The sequence below is a fragment of the Anabrus simplex genome, chromosome 3 (genome assembly GCF_040414725.1).
Source record: "Anabrus simplex isolate iqAnaSimp1 chromosome 3, ASM4041472v1, whole genome shotgun sequence".
Lineage (NCBI taxonomy): Eukaryota > Metazoa > Arthropoda > Insecta > Orthoptera > Tettigoniidae > Anabrus > Anabrus simplex.
In genome coordinates, this window is record NC_090267.1 from 88,889,253 (window position 1) to 88,908,164 (window position 18,912).

General features: G+C 42.5%; 1 protein-coding gene across 1 annotated transcript in view; it reads left to right on the plus strand.

Moving 5' to 3' along the window:
* The first annotated feature begins 291 nt into the window (after positions 1-291).
* Positions 292-18,912, plus strand: part of LOC137498938 (glutamate receptor ionotropic, kainate glr-3-like) — a 63,673-nt gene continuing 45,052 nt past the window's right edge. Inside the window, exons 1-2 of the mRNA XM_068226799.1 lie at positions 292-407; positions 4,446-4,681. Coding sequence (XP_068082900.1) covers positions 292-407; positions 4,446-4,681 — 352 coding nt within the window. The remainder of the gene's footprint in view (positions 408-4,445; positions 4,682-18,912) is intronic.

Below are 18,912 nucleotides of genomic sequence, written 5' to 3' on the forward strand. Positions count from 1 at the left end.
TGAATAGCGACTCGGTTCCACACACGAAGCTACTGCACGGTGACGGATTATTCCTGAGTAACCACTTGTAAAGTTTGGTGCGTACTCGCTAGATCGCTTCTTAACTTTGCTAGAATATCAACCACTGACTCAAGTGACGAAGAAGACATGATTGTGTTTCATTATTTCAGGAGAAAAAATAGAAGAAGGTATTGGGTTCACCCATAGGCCTATCTTGTAAAGAACTGCAGATTATTCATAGCAGTAAACGAGTTCTAACAAACGGATGCTAAATTTATTTATTTTTATCGTATGACCAAACACAGTTATATGAACTTGGTGCAGCTTATTGCGCCTGCCATTCCACAGCGAAATACAAATATGAGGGAATACGTGAGCGCTGTGGAAAGAGTGCTAATAACTCTGAGGTAAGGAAAGTGAACTTTATTTTTACAAAAAAATTAAAAGCTTAGAAAATAATTCCACGCTTTCTCCGTAATGCCCTTTCTTGCGTAATCCTTCAGCGTACATTTGTACAGTACGGGGTATTTTTCAATTTCTACCACTAACTTTATGTTGAAAACTTGTTCGCTCGCCATCGTAAAAAGGCACTTGATCACTGGGAACTGAGAAACTGAACTCGCTGGTGACTGGCTCCGCGAGTCACCTGGAACTGATTACAAACTAGTTACTAACAGATTACTAACTGGTAGCGCCGTGTGTGGCTTTCCATTGAAATACACAGGAAGTGACACTCAAGTAATCGGCCGGAAACTTCAGTTACCGATCAATTACTAATGAGTAGCTCCGTGTGTAGATGGCCTAATACTTTCATTCATAATTTGATATACAGTATATGATTTTCATCCTTAGGAATGTCATTGCATGCAGTCATGTTTGATTACTGTCTGTCAAGCCCACACTTTCTCTGATCACGGAATAATACCATTCCCTGCTAGATACTCTTTGATTTTCTACCTTTCCCAGCTTCCAAATATATTCAACAGATGGCAGAGCGTGCCTAATACCTTACATCCTACTAAGAGACAACGTACAAACAGACCCCATTATGACATCCGCTTTAAACATTATCTATAGTCCTGACGCTCAACCCATACCCACGCGATGTCTTCTGATCTCAAAACTTGGCCCACCCTGGTAATAATGAGGGTTGTCAGTCTGCCCACTCTAGTGATAATGAGGGTTGACAGTCGGCTCCTTTCCTCTGGACACAAGGGGCACGTGTCGTTTAAAAGGCAAATGAGCGCTGTCAAAAGCAAGGTTGTCATATTTGCGTCGATTATTTAAACATGATAACATTCAATTTATTCTAAAGTCAAAATATAAATATAAAAACCTGATCATGAACCACAGCACAAACCAATATCGCAGAATAATTTGTTTCGTGCTTAACCTGTGCGGTGGTCGTAGATGTTGAAAGAAAAAAGAAAGGAAGAAAGAAAGAAAGAAAGAAAGAAAGAAAGAAAGAAAGAAAGAAAGAAAAAACAGGAAGAAGGCATTGGCAAATAAACTCGACAAAGATTAAACTTAAATTGGTACCAAAGTAGGCCTATTAAAAATTAATTTTATGCATGCTAATAGCAGTGTCTCGCTTTCAGTAAAGAAAGGAAAAGTACAACAATTTTTTACAATTTGTTTTACGTCGCACCGACACAGATAGGTGTTATGGCGACGATGGGCTAGGAAAGGCCTAGGAGTGGGAAGGAATTGCCCGTGGCCTTAATTAAGGTACTTCCCCAGCATTTGCCTGGTGTGAAAATGAGAAACCACGGAGATCCATCTTCAGAGCGGCCGACAGTGGGGCATGAACCCATTATCTCCCCGATACAAGCTCACAGCTGCGCGCCCCTAACCGCACGGCCAACTCGCCCGGCAAAGGAAAAGTAAAATCACAAACTAGGGACTGGAATCGACTCGTTGGCTGAATGGTCAGCGTACTGGCCTTCGGTTCAGAGGGTCCCGGGTTCGATTCCCGGTCGGGTCGGGGATTTAACCTTCATTGGTTAATTCCAATGGCCCGGGGGCTGGGTGTTTGTGCTGTCCCCAACATCCCTGCAATTCACACACCACACATAACACTATCCTCCACCACAATAACACGCAGTTACCTACATGGCAGATGCCGCCCACCCTCATCGGAGGGTCTGCCTTACAAGGGCTGCACTCGGCTAGAAATAGCCACACGAAATTATTATTATTAGGGACTGGAATAATAATAATAATAATAATAATAATAATAATAATAATAATAATAATAATAATAATAATAATAATAATAATTGTCCGCCTCTGTGGTGTAGTGGTTAGTGTGATTAGCTGCCACCCCCGGAGGCCCGGGTTCGATTCCCGGCTCTGCCACGAAATTTGAAATGTGGTACGAGGGCTGGAACGGGGTCCACCCACTAGAGGTGGGTTCGATTCCCACCTCAGCCATCCTGGAAGTGGTTTTCCGTGTTTTCCTTCTTCTCCTCCAGGCAAATGCCGGGATGGTACCTAACTTAAGGCCACAGCCGCTTCCTTCCCTCTTCCTTGCCTATCCTTTCCAATCTTCCCATCCCCCACCAAGGCCCCTGTTCCGCGTAGCAGGTGAGGCCACCTGGGCGAGGTACTTTTCATTCTCCCCAGTTGTATCCCCCGACCCAATGTCTCACGCTCCAGGTCACTGCCCTTGAGGCGGTAGAGGTAGGATCCCTCGCTGAGTCAGGGGGGAAAACCAACCCTGGAGGGTAAGCAGATTAATAATAATAATAATAATAATAATAATAATAATAATAAATATCGGAGTATGTAGTTCGGACAAAAAGTAGGCAGCAAACTTAGCTACTTTTAAAACAAATGCCGTATTAACCTTACCTCTATTCGTCGTCCTCGTCATTGTCTGCTAGGTGAATTACAAATCTATCTTGGTTGCTATCCGTGTCGTGTTTCATGTACTTCTCTTCTGTCTTAATGGTGCTGCGAACACAAGCAGATCACCTCTCAGGACCGATCGTTCCAGCCGTTAACTTTGCTTACTTATAGTTTAGTCACCTTTCTTTTCTCCGCGGAACGACTACTACCCGGCTGAATATCACTCGCGGACACGGAACCAGTACTACTCGGTCGAATATCACTGTTACTGGTGCTCGGTTGAAGATCGTTTGCGTGCACTGGCAGATTTAATTCGGGATTTTCTGATGCGATAATTTCCAGGTGTGATTCCCACGGCCTCCACATTACTGCATGAAACGAAGTGAAAAGCAACACACTTCACGAATATTAATTAACGAAGCAAAGAAATAATCCAAAAACTTTCAAACAGTGAACAAAGCAAGTGTGAATTGTCGTAGCTGAAAAAAGAGACTGACGACTATTTAACAAGAGATGCATTGGCAACAGAGCTGTGAGGATTTCTGAAGGGGAATGCGAACTTCCGTTTTAAAGCCCACTGCCGTCATAAATCTCTCCCTGCTAGGACAGTGAGTGGCCAGGGGGATCAAACGTTTGCCGAACTGTTTGAATGCCGCTGAGTACGGGTTGACCGTCTCAGCTTTACCTAGCTACATTAGAAAGAGTGAAGACCATACATCTTCAAATGTTCCCTGACTGGCAAAAAACGCTCCTTCAAGACTAAACTATAACCGTTCCATATAGAAGAAAATACAATTGTCTTTTACAGCACAATATCAAGCTTTACATCAAGAACTGAAGGATAAAAAAGCGAATATATAGATATATTTTTACCAAACAGACGGCATGATGACGTCAGAATGGATGAATTCTGACTACGAACCGCGGCATACCAAAACGCGCTTCTTATTAAATGTTCATAAAACCATTGAAAAGGGCAAGCAAACAATATGACTACGACACGCGTATCAAGATGAGTTATCTAGTTATTATTATTATTATTATTATTATTATTATTATTATTATTATTATTATTAGTATTATTATTATTATGGACTGAAATTACATTTCAAAGACACATGTATACAAAATTGTCAACACTTTACAATAAAAACGCTCAACTGTATATTAACAGCATTTCAAACATCTCATATTGTCAATTTACTGAATTTTGTTCCATAGAAAATAAGAAAAATGAGGCATTAACTGGTTTCGGTGGTGGGGTCATGTGAGGCTAATGGAGGACGATATGTGACCTAAGAGCATTATTCTCCTAGGTCACCTATCCTCGGCCATGGCTGGTAGGGGAAGTAGATGGAGACTAAGACGACGATGGTAAGACACAGTTTGTAATGTTTTAAAAATAAGAGGTATAGAACTAAACGAGGCCACCGAGATAGTTGCAAATAAAAGATTGTGGCGGCATTTCGTAAATTCACAGAGGCTTGCAAACTGAAAGCTGAAGGCAATACATTCTATAATGAAGGTGTATGTATGTATGTATGTGTGCATGTATGTATGTATCTATGTAAAATCTCTTTAATTATTCCACATAGAATCCTTGCCTATCTCCGAGAACCACGGTTTGATGACTTCAACTGGGAGAGCTTCTTGGCCCCTTTAAGTTCGTCGTTGTGGCAAGCTACAGGTGTTTGTACGTTCGTCCTAGCAGCCACACTTGCGGGAATCTACTACTTCAGCTGGCGGAATGGAGACGAGAGTGCTCAAGGTGTATACAGCTTTGCCTTCAGAGACTCTCTCTTCTACATGTTCACCAGCCTCACACAGCAAGGTGAGTGTAAAATACCTACTGATTTCAAACTATCACATACGAGATAAACATTCAATATTTTAAGGGACAAATATTTAAACAAATTCATGAATTATTGACTTATTCTTCACAGGCAAGTTGTGCATTTCACCTGTGACAATGACAATATCTAAAATGACAATATCTACTGCGTTGATGGGGTGAAAGTTCCTTTTGGGGATCACTGTAAGTATCTAGGTGTCAGGATGTAAAGGAGAGAGCATATAAGTCTCTGGTAAGACCCCAACTAGAGTATGGTTCCAGTGTATGGGACCCTCACCAGGATTACTGCATTCAAGAACTGGAAAAAATCAAAAGGAAAGCAGCCCGATTTGTTCTGGATGATTTTCGACAAAAGAGTAGCGTTACAAAAATGTTGCAAAGTCTGGGCTGGGAAGACTTGGGAGAAAGGAGACGAGCTGCTCGACTAAGTGGCATGTTCCAAGCTGTCAGTGGAGAGATGACGTGGAATGACATCAGTAGACGAATAAGTTTGAATGGTGTCTTTAAAAGTAGGAAAGATCACAATTTGAAGATAAAGCTGGAATTCAAGAGAACAAATTGGGGCAAATATTCGTTAATAGGAAGAGGAGCTAGTGATTGGAATAACTTACCAAGGGAGATGTTCAATAAATTTTCTATTTCTTTGCAGTCATTTAAGAAAAAGGCTAGGAAAACAATAGATAGGGAATCTGCCACCTGGGCGACTGCCGTAAATGCAGATCAGTAGTGATTGATTGATTGATTGATTGATTGATTGATTGATTGATTGATTGATTGACTGAAGTCCTCAATTTATCAATTAATCTTATACCCGACAAATAATACATTGCTAAATGCATTCAATGGACGTGTTTCCTTAATAATATATGGCAAATTCCATGTCAAACAGTTTCCGGCAGGTATCGATTTCTACTTGAATACTCGTGAAGCATTATTATGTAACCTCACCGGACAAACGAAGTTACTCCCGGAGACATCATTATTATTCGCACCACTTTTTAGGATATATTGATGTACAGGGGGTGTAAGGAGGGAGCTTTTCCGGTTCCGGTAATACTGCCAACTGAATGGACATGAAATCTGAATTGAATTGATAATATGATCGATCGATATGAATTCTATAAACCTTTATTATCTTAAGCCAACAACTGTGTCACACACACATTATATAACATTTCTCGATGCGAATCTCGTTCCTAAGATGAATTCTATAGTTTGGCTTTGCTGTGTAAACCAAAACCAGTACTAGTACGTAAAGTGTACGCCAGATGTCTCACAGCGATGCATAAGCGTTTCATAGTTTGTGTTTCAAAGGTTGCCAATACGAATCTGGAAGATAACCGAGGTTGACCGATTCAGCACTAGGGTGTCCATCTATTACTAATAAGTGTGGACTGGATAACCCCTGGATTCGGTTAGGAAGTGAGTCCACAAGGTTGTGCCGGTACGTCGCATCCAGGTTAAGCCACTCGCTGAGGATTTTACCGCCCAATTCCACCAAATTGCGGACTTACTGATGTCAGCATTTTACAGGCTGTTCCAACATGTCCCACAGATTTCCAATGGTGTTCAAGTCAGATGATTTTGCAGGCTAATCGGGATATAGTAGATTGGGGGAGTGTTCATAAAACCAATCACACAGTGGTCACTTCAATGAGCGGGCCCAATCCATGATACGAAAAACACCCCCAAAACATCACAGATCCACCTCTGACTTGCACACATCCAGGATGAAATGCTTCAATTGACCTTCGGTACACTCGACGACATGCGTCATTGGAATACAGGTAAAAACGTGATTCGTCAGATCTCATTACGTTCTGCCAGTCAGCTACTGCCCATGTTCGATGATTTCTAGCCCATTGATGATGCGCAGATTGATGTGCCTGTGTGAGCAATGACCTCTTGCGAGGTGACCGATTCCAAATGTTCATTGCATGCAGTTCCCATCGCAATGTTCTCTCGCTAACAGGTTGCGATGGACTTTCGTTGATCGACTGCAGCAATTCCTGTCGGGTTTGAAGCGATTTTGATTCGCAAGCAGTGAAACGCGTCTCCGGTCCCTCTCAGTCAGGATCTTTCTCCGACCACAATTTTGACGTCGTGTTTTTTGGCCACGTGTTTTACTCCACAGCTTGTAGACACGTGGAACAGTCCACTGTGAAACTCCAACAAATCCAGCATCTTCACCCACCGTTTGCCCGTAGGCACAACCAAACACGATTGCTCCTTTTTCCACTCTGTCACATCCTTACATGTTGACGTACACTGTTCGCTTGAAACATCAATGTCTCGCTGATCGCTACTGCCTTATGCTGATGTAGATGCAGTGCGCGTGCGCACGAGGGTGACTAATTTTCGTTCGGTGAGCTCACATTAAACTAAAAAAGGAATTTATACAGCTCACTTAAGTAAGAAGATTTCTTTTTTTAATACTCGTATATATTTTGGTTCTAACATTGAATATCAATTTAGGAAATGTTTCACATATTAACCGCGATCAACCATAATTAGAGGTAGAATTTCAAAATGCAACAAATGAAATCATGTCCAATAACAACTACAAAATGCTTTCTTTGTACATTTTTGTAAAGAACAGATAGCGGGTTCAAACCCGACAGAGGTAGTCGGATTTTTGAAGGGCACAGAAAAGTCCATGCGACATTTCCTGTCGTACGATATCGGTAAGTAGAAGATGTTCGATGACACATTTGGTTCTTATCCGGAAAAAATACTTAAAACTCAAACCATAGACGCTCAAGAGAGAGTCGGTGCACTTTGCCATCTAGTAGGCCTATAGCTCATTCCATGTTAAGAAAACAGTACGGCTCTTATGGACCTGCAAGGAGTGAACACATCCCCTCTTAGACACTCATAATTTCTCCTGATTGAGGAATATTATAATGTACTTTTATATAGTTTTATGAAATAAGGAGCGCTGAGTGACTCAGACGGTTGAGGCGCTGGCCTTCTGACCCCAACTTGGCAGGTTCGATCCTGGCTCAGTCCAGTGGTATTTGGAGGTGCTCAAATACGACAGCCTCGTGTCGGTAGATTTACTGGCACGTTAAAGAACTCCTGCGGGACTAAATTCCGGTACCACGGCGTCTCCGTTAACCGTACAAGTAGTTATGGGACGTAAAGACAATAACATAAAATTGAAAGAAAGAAAATGGATAGCGCATGTTTTTGCCCGTGAGTTATTAAAGTAACTACTTAACATTCTCTATTTAATAAATACTTTCGCAGGGAGGAAGCACAGTGGCGGGAACAGCCATCGCTTTGTTGCCCTCCTTCATTTTCCTTCTGAGTTGCTTTGGTGCACGTAACTCATCTGTTACGCTGTGAATATTCGGCAGCTTATCGCTGTTGAAGGGAAGTCATCTATTTATTTATGTGTGTTCTAATATCCATGTACTGTACAGCAGTTGTTACTGGAGATTTTGATGCTGTGGTGTGCAGCGATACATCACGGAATTGCTAGTAATGATACAGAAATTCGCTATGATATTTATCTGTGCTTGGTTTTGTTATTTAACTTTTGTTAAGCGCATTTTACCGGGCGAGTTGGCCGTGCGCGTAGAGGCGCGCGGCTGTGAGCTTGCATCCGGGAGATAGTAGGTTCGAATCCCACTATCGGCAGCCCTGAAAATAGTTTTCCGTGGTTTCCCATTTTCATACCAGGCAAATGCTGGGGCTGTACCTTAATTAAGGCCACGGCCGCTTCCTTCCACCTCCTAGGCCTTTCGTGTCCCATCGTCGCCATAAGACCTATCTGTGTCGGTGCGACGTAAAGCCCCTAGCAAAAAGCGCATTTTACTTTTGCCATACCTTTACCACTTTTTCGCAAGCGCATTTAATTGTTACCATTCTTTTCGTGGGGCTACATACAGTAGTACCCGGCGTTACCTGGGCAAATTTATTAAGTGTAATTAACTGCGTCCCCCACCACGAGCCTAAAAAATTATCTGTTGTCTATTTTCTCCCAGTTTGCCTTGAACTTCAATGCTGAGGTTTTGTATCCATGTTGCTGTAAAAAGCTAAATAACCCCCTCCCTTCCCTTTTGTAGCTTAGTTTCTTCCATCTTTTAGTTTGAATTAAGTACTGAGTTTCACCAATATACATATGTATATATTCCACAGTTGTCCCGCGATGCTGTTCAGCAGAGCTGTTCGATATGGCAACCTTCTTGAAAGAAAGAAAGAAAGAAAGAAAGAAAGAAAGAAAGAAAGAAAGAAAGAAAGAACGAAAGAAAGAATAATAATATAGATAGCTTCATCCGTAAATATATGATATAGTAGATATTTCTTTCCTTCTTTCTTTCTTAATCTGTTTACCCTCTAGGGTTGATTTTTTCCTCGGACTCTGCGAGGGATCCTACCTCTTCCGCCTCAGGGCAGCGTCCTGGAGCATGAGTATTTGCGTCGGGGGATACAACTAGTAAGGAGAACCAGTATCTCCCCAAGGCATCCTCACCTGCAATGCTGTACGGTGGTTTACTGAGGGATGGGGAGATTGGAAGGGATAGACAAGGAAGAGAAAAGGAAGTGGCCGTGGCCTTAAGTTAGGTACCATTCCGGTATTTGTCTAGAGCAGAAGTGAGAAACCACGGAAAACCACTTCGAGGATGGCTGAGGTGGGAATCGAACCTACCTCTACTCAGTTGACGTCCGGAGGCTGAGTGGACCCCGTTACAGCCCACGTACCACTTTTTACATTTCGTGGCAGAGCCGGGAAACGAACCCGAGCCTCAGGGAGTGGCAGCTAACCTCGCTAACCACTACACCACAGAGGCGGGAATGATATGGTAGATAAGAAACTAAAATTACCGAGCGATTTGCCCATGCGGTTAGGGTCAGGTAGCTGTGAGCTTATATTCGGAAAATAGTGGGTTAGAACCCCACCGTCGGTTGCCTAAAAGATGGTTTCCCGTGGTTTCCCATTTTCAATCCAGGCAAGAGCTGGGGCTGAGCTTTCCCAATCATAGCCGTTTACCATCCTTCCGTCGAGTAAACATTTGTTGAGTTAGCGCGGCGTTAAGCCAGTACACAATAAATAAATAAATAAATAAATAAATAAATAAATAAATAAATAAATAAATAAATAAATAAATAAATAAATAAAAATCAGAAGCGATATTTTGACGGTCTACTTACTATGGTCGTCTGACGAGAAGTCGCGTGCATGCGGAAAAGAGGGGCGCGGAGGGTAAGTGCAGCAGCTGCGCATGCGCCAAACTCAGGTCTCAAAGCCTGACAATAAACATCGTTTCCGACCGCGGTGATCCTTATGAACTAAGGTGCTGCTGCGAAGCTTCAAATTGGTAGTGCAATTGTGCTGTAGTTACACATTTACTGTATATATACTGTATAATCAGCTGTTTAATAATGACCACGCATCTCTTTCAGAGAGCTCGCACTGTTTATCACGACTAATGTTTGTAGCTTAGTGTAGTACCTACAAGACCGAGCTCGATAGCTGCAGTCGCTTAAGTGCGGTCAGTATCCAGTATTCGGGAGATAGTATGTTCGAGCCGCACTGTCGGCAGCCCTGAAAATGGTTTTCCGTGGTTTCCCATTTTCACACCAGGCAAATGCTGGGGCTGTACCTTAATTAAGGCCACGGTCGCTTCCTTCTCACTCCTAGCCCTTTCCTGTCCCATCGTCGCCATAAGACCTATCTGTGTCGGTGCGACGTAAAGCAACTAGCAAAAAAAAAAAAAAAAAAAAAAAGTACCTACAAGCTGCTGCGACTTCTCGTGAGACGTAGATGGTATACTGTAATATAAAAGTTGTAAGATTAGAACGAGATATGCTCCTTAGCTAGCAAGTTCCTTTGTTGTAGGATTATTTCACACTATTCCTAGAAAGTTTGCTTCTGACATGAAAGCTGCGTTTTATTTATTTCGCTGATAGGTTTGCTCAAGTGACACAGGATAATCAATTGTGGCAATTGCAACTTCCTAAGTACCAAAAAATCCATGGCGCAACAGCCCCGAAGGACCATGACCTATCCAGCGACCGCTGCTCAGCCCGAAGGCCTGCAGGTTACGAGGCGTCATGTGGTCAGCACGACAAATCCTCACGGCCGTTATTCTTGGATTTCTAGACCGGGGTCGCCATCTCACCCTGAGATAGCTCCTCAATTGTAATCACATAGCCTGAGTGGGCCTCGTACCAGCCCTCAGATCCAGTTAAACGTCCCTGACCTGGCCGGGAATCGAACCCGAGTCCTCCGGGTAAAAGGCAGGCACGCGAACTCTACACCCGGGGACCGGCAACTTCCTAAGTACGCTTTTGTAATTTGTAACATACTCTCCACTTAAAAAAGCATTTGGCAGTTGTTTCTCCTCGAGTCCAAAAATAGACCGGTCACCTTTACATCGTAAATCAATTAGTTTTTTGTTTTCCTTCTTCTTTTCCTTAATCTGCTTACCCTCCAGGGTTGGTTTTTCCCTCGGACTCGGCGAGGGATCCCACTTCTACTGCCTCAAGGGCAGTGTCCTGGAGAGTCAGACATTCTGCCGGGGATACAACTGGGAAGGAGGACCAGTGCCTCGCCCAGGCGGCCTCACCTGCTATGCTGAACAGGGGCCTTGGTAGGGGATGGGAATATTGGAAGGGATAAACAAGGAGAGGGAAGGAAGCGGCTGTGGCCTTAAGTTAGGTACCATCCCGGCATTTGCCTAGAGGACAAGTGGGAAATCACGGAAAACCACTTCCAGGATGGCTGAGGTGGGAATCGAACCCACCTCTACTCAGTTGACCTCCCAAGGCTGAGTGGACCCCGTTCCAGCCCCGCGTACCACTTTTCAAATTTCGTGCAGAGCCGGGAATCGAACCCGGGCCTCCGGAGGTGGCAACTAATCACACTAACCACTACACCACAGAGGCGTACTTTGTTTTTCTTATTAGTGGTTTAACGTCACACTAACACATCGAAGATTTTCGGCGACACACGGATGGGAAAGGGCTAGGATTGGGGAGGTAGCGGCCTTAATTAAGGTACAGTCCCAGCATTTGCTTGGTGTAAAATGGGAAACCACGGAAAATCATATTCAGAATTGCCGATTGTGGTATTGGAACCCACCATCTCCCGAATGTAAGCTCACATCTGCGCGACCCAACGCGCTAGGATGATTGATGGCACTAATGTCTATGAGGCTGATGCTTCCATTTTCCGCCAGACAATGTGCGTCTTCATAGACCTCTAATACCTTACTCCACAGAGCATTGGTCAGCAGCTCGTTTATGGTGTTGTACCTTTTTAATTCTTAACGTTCCAGTGTATGGGACCCTCACCAGGATTACTTGATTCAAGAACTGGAAAAACCCAAAGAAAAGCAGCTTGATTTGTTCTGGGTGATTTCCGACAAAAGAGGAACGTTACAAGAATGTTGCAATGTTTGGGCTGGGAAGATTTGGGAGAAAGGATACGAGCTGTTCGAATCAGTGGTATGTTCCGAGCTGTCAGTGGAGAAGTGGCGTGGAATGACATTAATAGGCGAATAAGCTTGAGTGGCGTCTTTAGAAGTAGGAATATAATAGTTTCGTGTGGCTATTTCTAGCCGAGTGCAGCCCTTGTAAGGCAGACCCTCCGATGAGGGTGGGCGGCATCTGCCATGTGTAGGTAACTGCGTGTTATTGTGGTGGAGGATAGTGTTATGTGTGATTTGCAGGGATGTTGAGGACAGCACAAACACCCAGCCCCCAGGCCATTGGAATTAACCAATGAAAGTTAAAATCCCGGACCCGGCCGGGAATCGAACCCGGGACCCTCTGAACCGAAGGCCAGTACGTTGACCATTCAGCCAACAAGTCGGACAGAAGTAGGAATGATCACAGTATGAAGGTAAAGTTGGCATTCAAGAGGACAAATGGAACAAATATTCATTTATAGGAAGGGGAGTTGGGGATTGGAATAACTTATCAAGGGAGATGTTCAATAAATTTCCAGTTTCTTTGAAATCATATAAGAAAAGGCTAGGAAAACAACAGATAGGGAATCTTCCACATGGGCGACTGCCGTAAATGCATATCTTGATTGATTGATTGATTGATTGATTGATTGATTGATTGATTGATTGATTGATTGATTGATTGATTGATTGTTTCTCCCCTGGAACTACTCTTAGGTTGAATTTCATACTAATCGCAGTATCTGCAGTGGCTCATGCCATTTAAACATCCAGAGAGAGTCTGGCTCCATGGCTAAATGGTTAGCGTGATGGTCTTTTGTCCAGGTGATCCCGGGTTCGATTCCTTATCAGGTCGGGGATTTTAACCTTCATTGGTTAATTCCAACGATTCGGGGGCTGGGTATATGTGCCGTCTTCAGCATTAGAATTCATCATAGGTAGGACGTGCAGGTTGGCTGTCAGACGTCAACTTGAAAGACCTGCATCAGGCCTCTTCGAAGGCCACACATTATTATTATTATTATTATTATTATTATTATTATTATTATTATTATTATTATTATTATTTGTCGACAATACCTAGTGTTTACAGTTCACTGTCTCCTGGCGTGGGGTAGAATACATTTGTTACTTTCACTGACCTGTCTCAGTTTCATCCGTGGCTTTAACAACGTGAAAGTGACCGGGGTATGAGTGATGCTAGTAATGCCATTCCTTATGCAGCCAGTCCCTGTTATGAATGGTGTGAAAATGTTGCTCGTAGGGTCGGTTGGTGCAGATATTTCAGCGGGCTTGGCAGACTTAAATATAATAGCAACTTCTGGTTCAATGAGGAAAGCAACGGGGAAACTACCTCATTACTAATTTCCCTACTACTCCTCTTCAGTGAAGCCTGGGCCACTTAACGGCTGATGGCTGAGCTGTCGATGTCCAAACCAGCCTCCGGGCTGAGCACTCAACGTACACACGTTATCCAGGAAGATATCATACAGGTGCAACCATTGCAGGTATTTCAAAACGTCCCTCAATTCAGAGTTTATTTCTTGCATTTATTTTCTCCACAATCCAGGTGGGAACATATGGAACTTGCGAAAATAGTTCTACCCCTTTGCTTTTAAGGGGATAAGCAGACCATGTGGTAATAATCTTTCCTTGGCAGAAAGCTGCACTGTTTTATCGGCTTCTGCAGTGTGTTGGCTAACTGAACTATCTGACATTAAGTTTATAAATTATTAAGAACGATGAACTAAATATTGCATTCGGCTTATTTTATGTGAGCACAAAAAATGATCCTTATCCAATCCGGGTGACGCGGATAATAAGCTATTTTGCTGTATGTGAAGCTTCTAAAATTTCCTCTGATAACATTTCACATTTGGTTTTTTGTTTTATTTTACTTTCAAGAGTAAAGTATGTTTATGGGTCATGGTCTTGGAATTGACTAACGATGACACTGATAAGTTAGTGTGTCTTAAAGGAAGAATGCACTCATCAAATATAGACTGTTGTGCTACTTGCTCTTAACCTTAAGAAGATTAGCTAACGTCACTTCACGCGATAGAAGTTTAACTCATTCGCATTCTAACTATACTACGAAATCTACGAAAACATAATCTTGTGAATTCTGATATTGTTGAGAGTTACTTACAAATTCATTTACAAGTAACAACGAAAGTAGCCTTTAAGTTTAATCATTTTAATAGTATTAGTCAATGTAAAGTCAATACCAGAACGTAAGCTGGACTTCTGCATCTCTCCGCTGTTTCATTTCTCGACATTATTTTTGCAAATATCAACGAAAGTAACCATTAGGATTAATCATTTTAACCGTATTAACCTATGTAACATTCTCCATACCTCTGAATTACGATCAATCGGCAATCAAAGTCAATATATTTTCCGTTGCCTACGCTATAATACAAGGCCTTGAAATGCACTCGCGGAAACGGGTTGCTTCCTAGTTCACCATTCAGCCGCTAGGATCGCGTTCTTGCCCCCTTATATTCACATGGCCGTATATGTCAATAAGTAAATTATATCCTAAATAAAAAGAACTGAATGGTTTTGCGAGTATTGACAGTACTTTATTTATAGAGAGGTGCTGCATTGGCTTGGATATGTCATTGAAGTTTCAAAACTTTCCTTTTGAGGGGGTTCTTATCAAGTTTCAAAACTTTCTCTCTTCTACTTGAGTGGCTCAAAGCAATGTTGTCTAACAGAGGTCTCAGAAATTTTCATAGTAGAAAAAGAGGTGGTTTGTCGCCTTTACACTTTCCACACTTAATTTCACTGTTGAACATGTCTTTCAAAAAAATATACGTACACCTTTAAGTAACTCTCTTCGGGGCAAGTACTGCGTAGCGGAGGTGACAAATTCCGTCGTTCACTGCAGAAGTGCCACAGACGATGATTTTCGGTATCTGAGGGCTCCTCGATCTTGAAAACGAATAAGACTCAATGTTGGACTTCGAGTAGAAGCTGGAGAAGAGATATGTTCTAAACAGCCTTTACAGTCTGTTTTTTATTTTGTCACACGAACCATAATGTCATTTTATTCCGCTTGGCGTCTTAGCTGAAGAAGAGCTCGATGTCATAGCTCGTTAGGTTTCTCGTCAATGCATAATGCAAATGTATACTTATGAGGAATTTTACGCAGGCCACAGTGGATTGGGTAGTCAAGACCTATGCCTGATACATTTCTCTCATGAATCTTTTTTGCTTTCTCTGGGTGCATTTGAAGTTTCTTAATATATGACAGGAAATCATTAATTAACCAACTGAGGCGTTCATCTTCAGTACTAAAAGATGCTTTTTTTTAATTACTGGTGGCTTTACGTCGCACCGACACAGATAGGTATTGTGGCGACGATGGAATAGGAAAGGCCTAGGAGTTGGAAGGAAGCGGCCGTGGCCTTAATTAAGGTACAGCCCCAGCATTTGCCTGGTGTGAAAATGGGAAACCACGGAAAACCATCTTCAGGGCTGCCGACAGTGGGATTCGAACCCACTATATTCCGGATGCAAGCTTACAGCCGCGCGCCCCTAACCGTACGACCAACTCACCCGGTTAAAAGGTGCTCGTTTGTTCTCATTCCTGGAATATGTCCCATGTGAGGTGATGCAGACGTCATGCGCATCGAACAATTTCATAAAATGCTCCATAAAACAAATGGCTTATTTTAAACTGTATTTAATGCTCTCGGGACAAACCACCTCCATACTTTTTCAAACCAGAGATTGTTTCAGGGGAAAACACAATATTTTTAGCTCTTGCTACATTCATTTTCGCCAAATTTGTTGGGCAAATTATTTTCCTCGTTGGTTTCCTAATTTAAGATTTCTGAGTTTGAAGATGCCTCTCAAATGATCGCCGGTCACGGTAGCATTGTTTCCAAAAGAGTCCAGTGACAAATTTTGCGATCGCCCGATTCTTATGACGTAACTCGGATCAAAACTTAGGAACAGAGGCCTACTTCGATCAGCTTGAATTCGTATCTGATGCGTACTTCCTCTGTATAATGATTCGAACATTGAACATTCACTGGAAACTTGTGAAACGAAATTCCACTACCTTTAATTTCTCGTGAATAAACCATGACTGGAACTGCGAATTCTCAACATCAGACGAATACATAATACATTCACAACCAACTCAGATAATGAACACGTTTAAAGGCGCGAACCTGGTAGACAGGGGGCAAGAAAGCGATCCTAGCGGCCCGGCATTGAACTTCAGTGTAACCACTTCCATAGCGTTTTACGGGCTCTATTTCCAGGCCTTGTGTTATAACGTAGGCAACGATATTTTCCATAGAGGAGTATGCATTTTCACAGCAAAAACTTAGGCCGCAAGCACCACGTGTCGAGCTATGAAACTACTGCGATTACAGTACGTGGACCCGATTGTCAAGTTTGGAAAGGAGCTAGCTAAATTGACGCATCAAGTCGGCTGTGACCCATATATCAAACAAGGGGCACCCAGATTATCGGACGAAACTATCTTTATATCGGTTTGGTTTCAAATCACAGTTGCTGTACGAGAGAGAAATGTGTGTAGATTCAGGGCACCTTATTCATAAGTTAGACGTAAGAGACATGAAAGTAGCGGAAATGGGTGCTGGTACAAGTAAGTGGGAAAAATTGCAGGAGGATACTTGAAAGGAGAATATAAAGGCAAAGTTATTAACAAACTACAGACGAGATGCCCGAGATAGTTTCGAACTATCACCGGAGAGATGGCATGGAATAACATTAGCGGAGCTTTTAAAAGCTTAAAAGAAAATATCTTAATATGAAGATAAAGCTGGATTTCAAGAGGACAAATTGGGGTAAATATTTATAGGACGAGGAGTAAGGGATTGGAATACATTATGAAGGGATGTTTGATAAATTTCCAGGTTCCTTGAAAACTTTTAACAAAAAAATAGGTAAACAACTGATAGGGAGTCTGCCACTTGGGCGACTGCCCTAAATGCAGAATACTGGTGACCGAAAACTCGATGGGCTGAAGCTATACGTATCAGCCGCCTTCTGCAGTGGGGCAATGTGAGGTGAATGGAGGAAGTAATACTGAAAGAAGCATTCTGACACTTCTTAGAGCGAGTTCCGTTTACTGCCTGCCTGGGTGGGGAGAAGGGAGTAACGTGTATGGTTGTCATGGAAACGTGGGTGGATCCACTGCGGTTCCCATGGAGATAAGCCTGCTGGCCGGCTTGTGTTGCCTACAGTTGCAAAACCTCTCACTTCTGAGCTGTGTACAACAGAACACAGCGGTTTGAATGAACGAACAATTGGGCCGGAAGCGAGGGGAGGGGAAAGAGATGCAAGAATGTGGCAACATCGTGCAATGACACGTGCAATGCTCCTCCTTCCAGCACTATCTGTCAGAATGCTTCTTTCAATATCACGGGACTGTACTTTCGAGGCTAAGAGAAGTAGAGGGAGATCGAGGCCCCGCTGGTTACACTCAGTTTGTCATGATTTAATTATAACATGTGTGGAACTAAACGATGGATACATTCTGCTATGTTTTATTTCGAGATATTAATCTGAAAATATAATATGTCAGAAATTATTTTAAGATTCTCGCTCTATTTTAAAATGAGTTCGTGTCTCTTCATTTCCCGCTCAGTCACACCTAAACCACTGGGCCAATTAAACTGAAATATGGTATGAATATACCTCAAATACATATTTAATTAAAAACTCAAGATGATTATAATTTGAAAATCACTTCTCTCTCACTCTCTCTATTATCGCTTCCTCAATTCTGAGGATCGTAGGTAATTGGTCTCGTGCAATCCTCGGCCAGGCGTGCTGCACAAAGAATGTTCAACCCAACTGCGACCATGGAGTGGGACCATCCACAATCCTCTTCCCGGGAACATTTCCGAGTATGATCAGTTTTTCTATACTGTCGTTCCAAAGAATTGTAAAACTCTTCTGATGATAATCTGATTCTGAGGTTGCGATGTTTTATAACGGAATCATTGGTGAAAAATACTGTCCAAGGCATGTGTAAAATATATATTGTTTTAAATGATTGCCATTAAGATTGTAGATATTTATTGAATGCATGCATCCTCGAGACAGATAAACAAAATTAATAAGGAAATATTTAGTCACATCACCAAATAAATCCAAGAATCTGTGATATGTGTTTCCTTTGTAACTCTGATGATTCTCCAGAAAATTCGGCTCTTATGTTTTGAAGCATCGTTCCAGAGCATCCGCCGGCCGAGCGCTATTCGTCTGAGTATTTTGGCGGTTCTTGCAAGGTCCTGCTAATTCAGACCGTACACCAGTGTATGCGAAGGTTGCTGCTAAGCAATTACGCGTCTAAGCAAAGAGAAGTCAGAGACGTCACCAACTATCAGCTCGTCAAGACCACGATAACAAAATCTACAGAGCACTGATCCAGTTTCTACAAGACACCAATCTAACTATATAAACCCTGATGCAGAAGCCACCAACTGAAATGGTTAATAGAGATAATCTCCTAACTGTTACACCCCATTAACTACTACCTTTCTACCGTGGCAATGCCATGACTGGCCTCATGGCGAGAAGACATCGCATCATCCCTATTCTTATCACTAGCAGCTAACCAAAAGGTGTATAACCAAAGGACATTATAGTTATATATATTCCAGCCAATAAAAATCTTCTAGCCGGGCGAGTTGGGTTCGAATCCCACTGTCGGCAGCCCTGAAGATGGTTGTCCGTGGTTTCCCATTTTCTCACCAGGTAAATGCTGGAGCTGTACCTTAATTAAGGCCAAGGCCTCTTCCT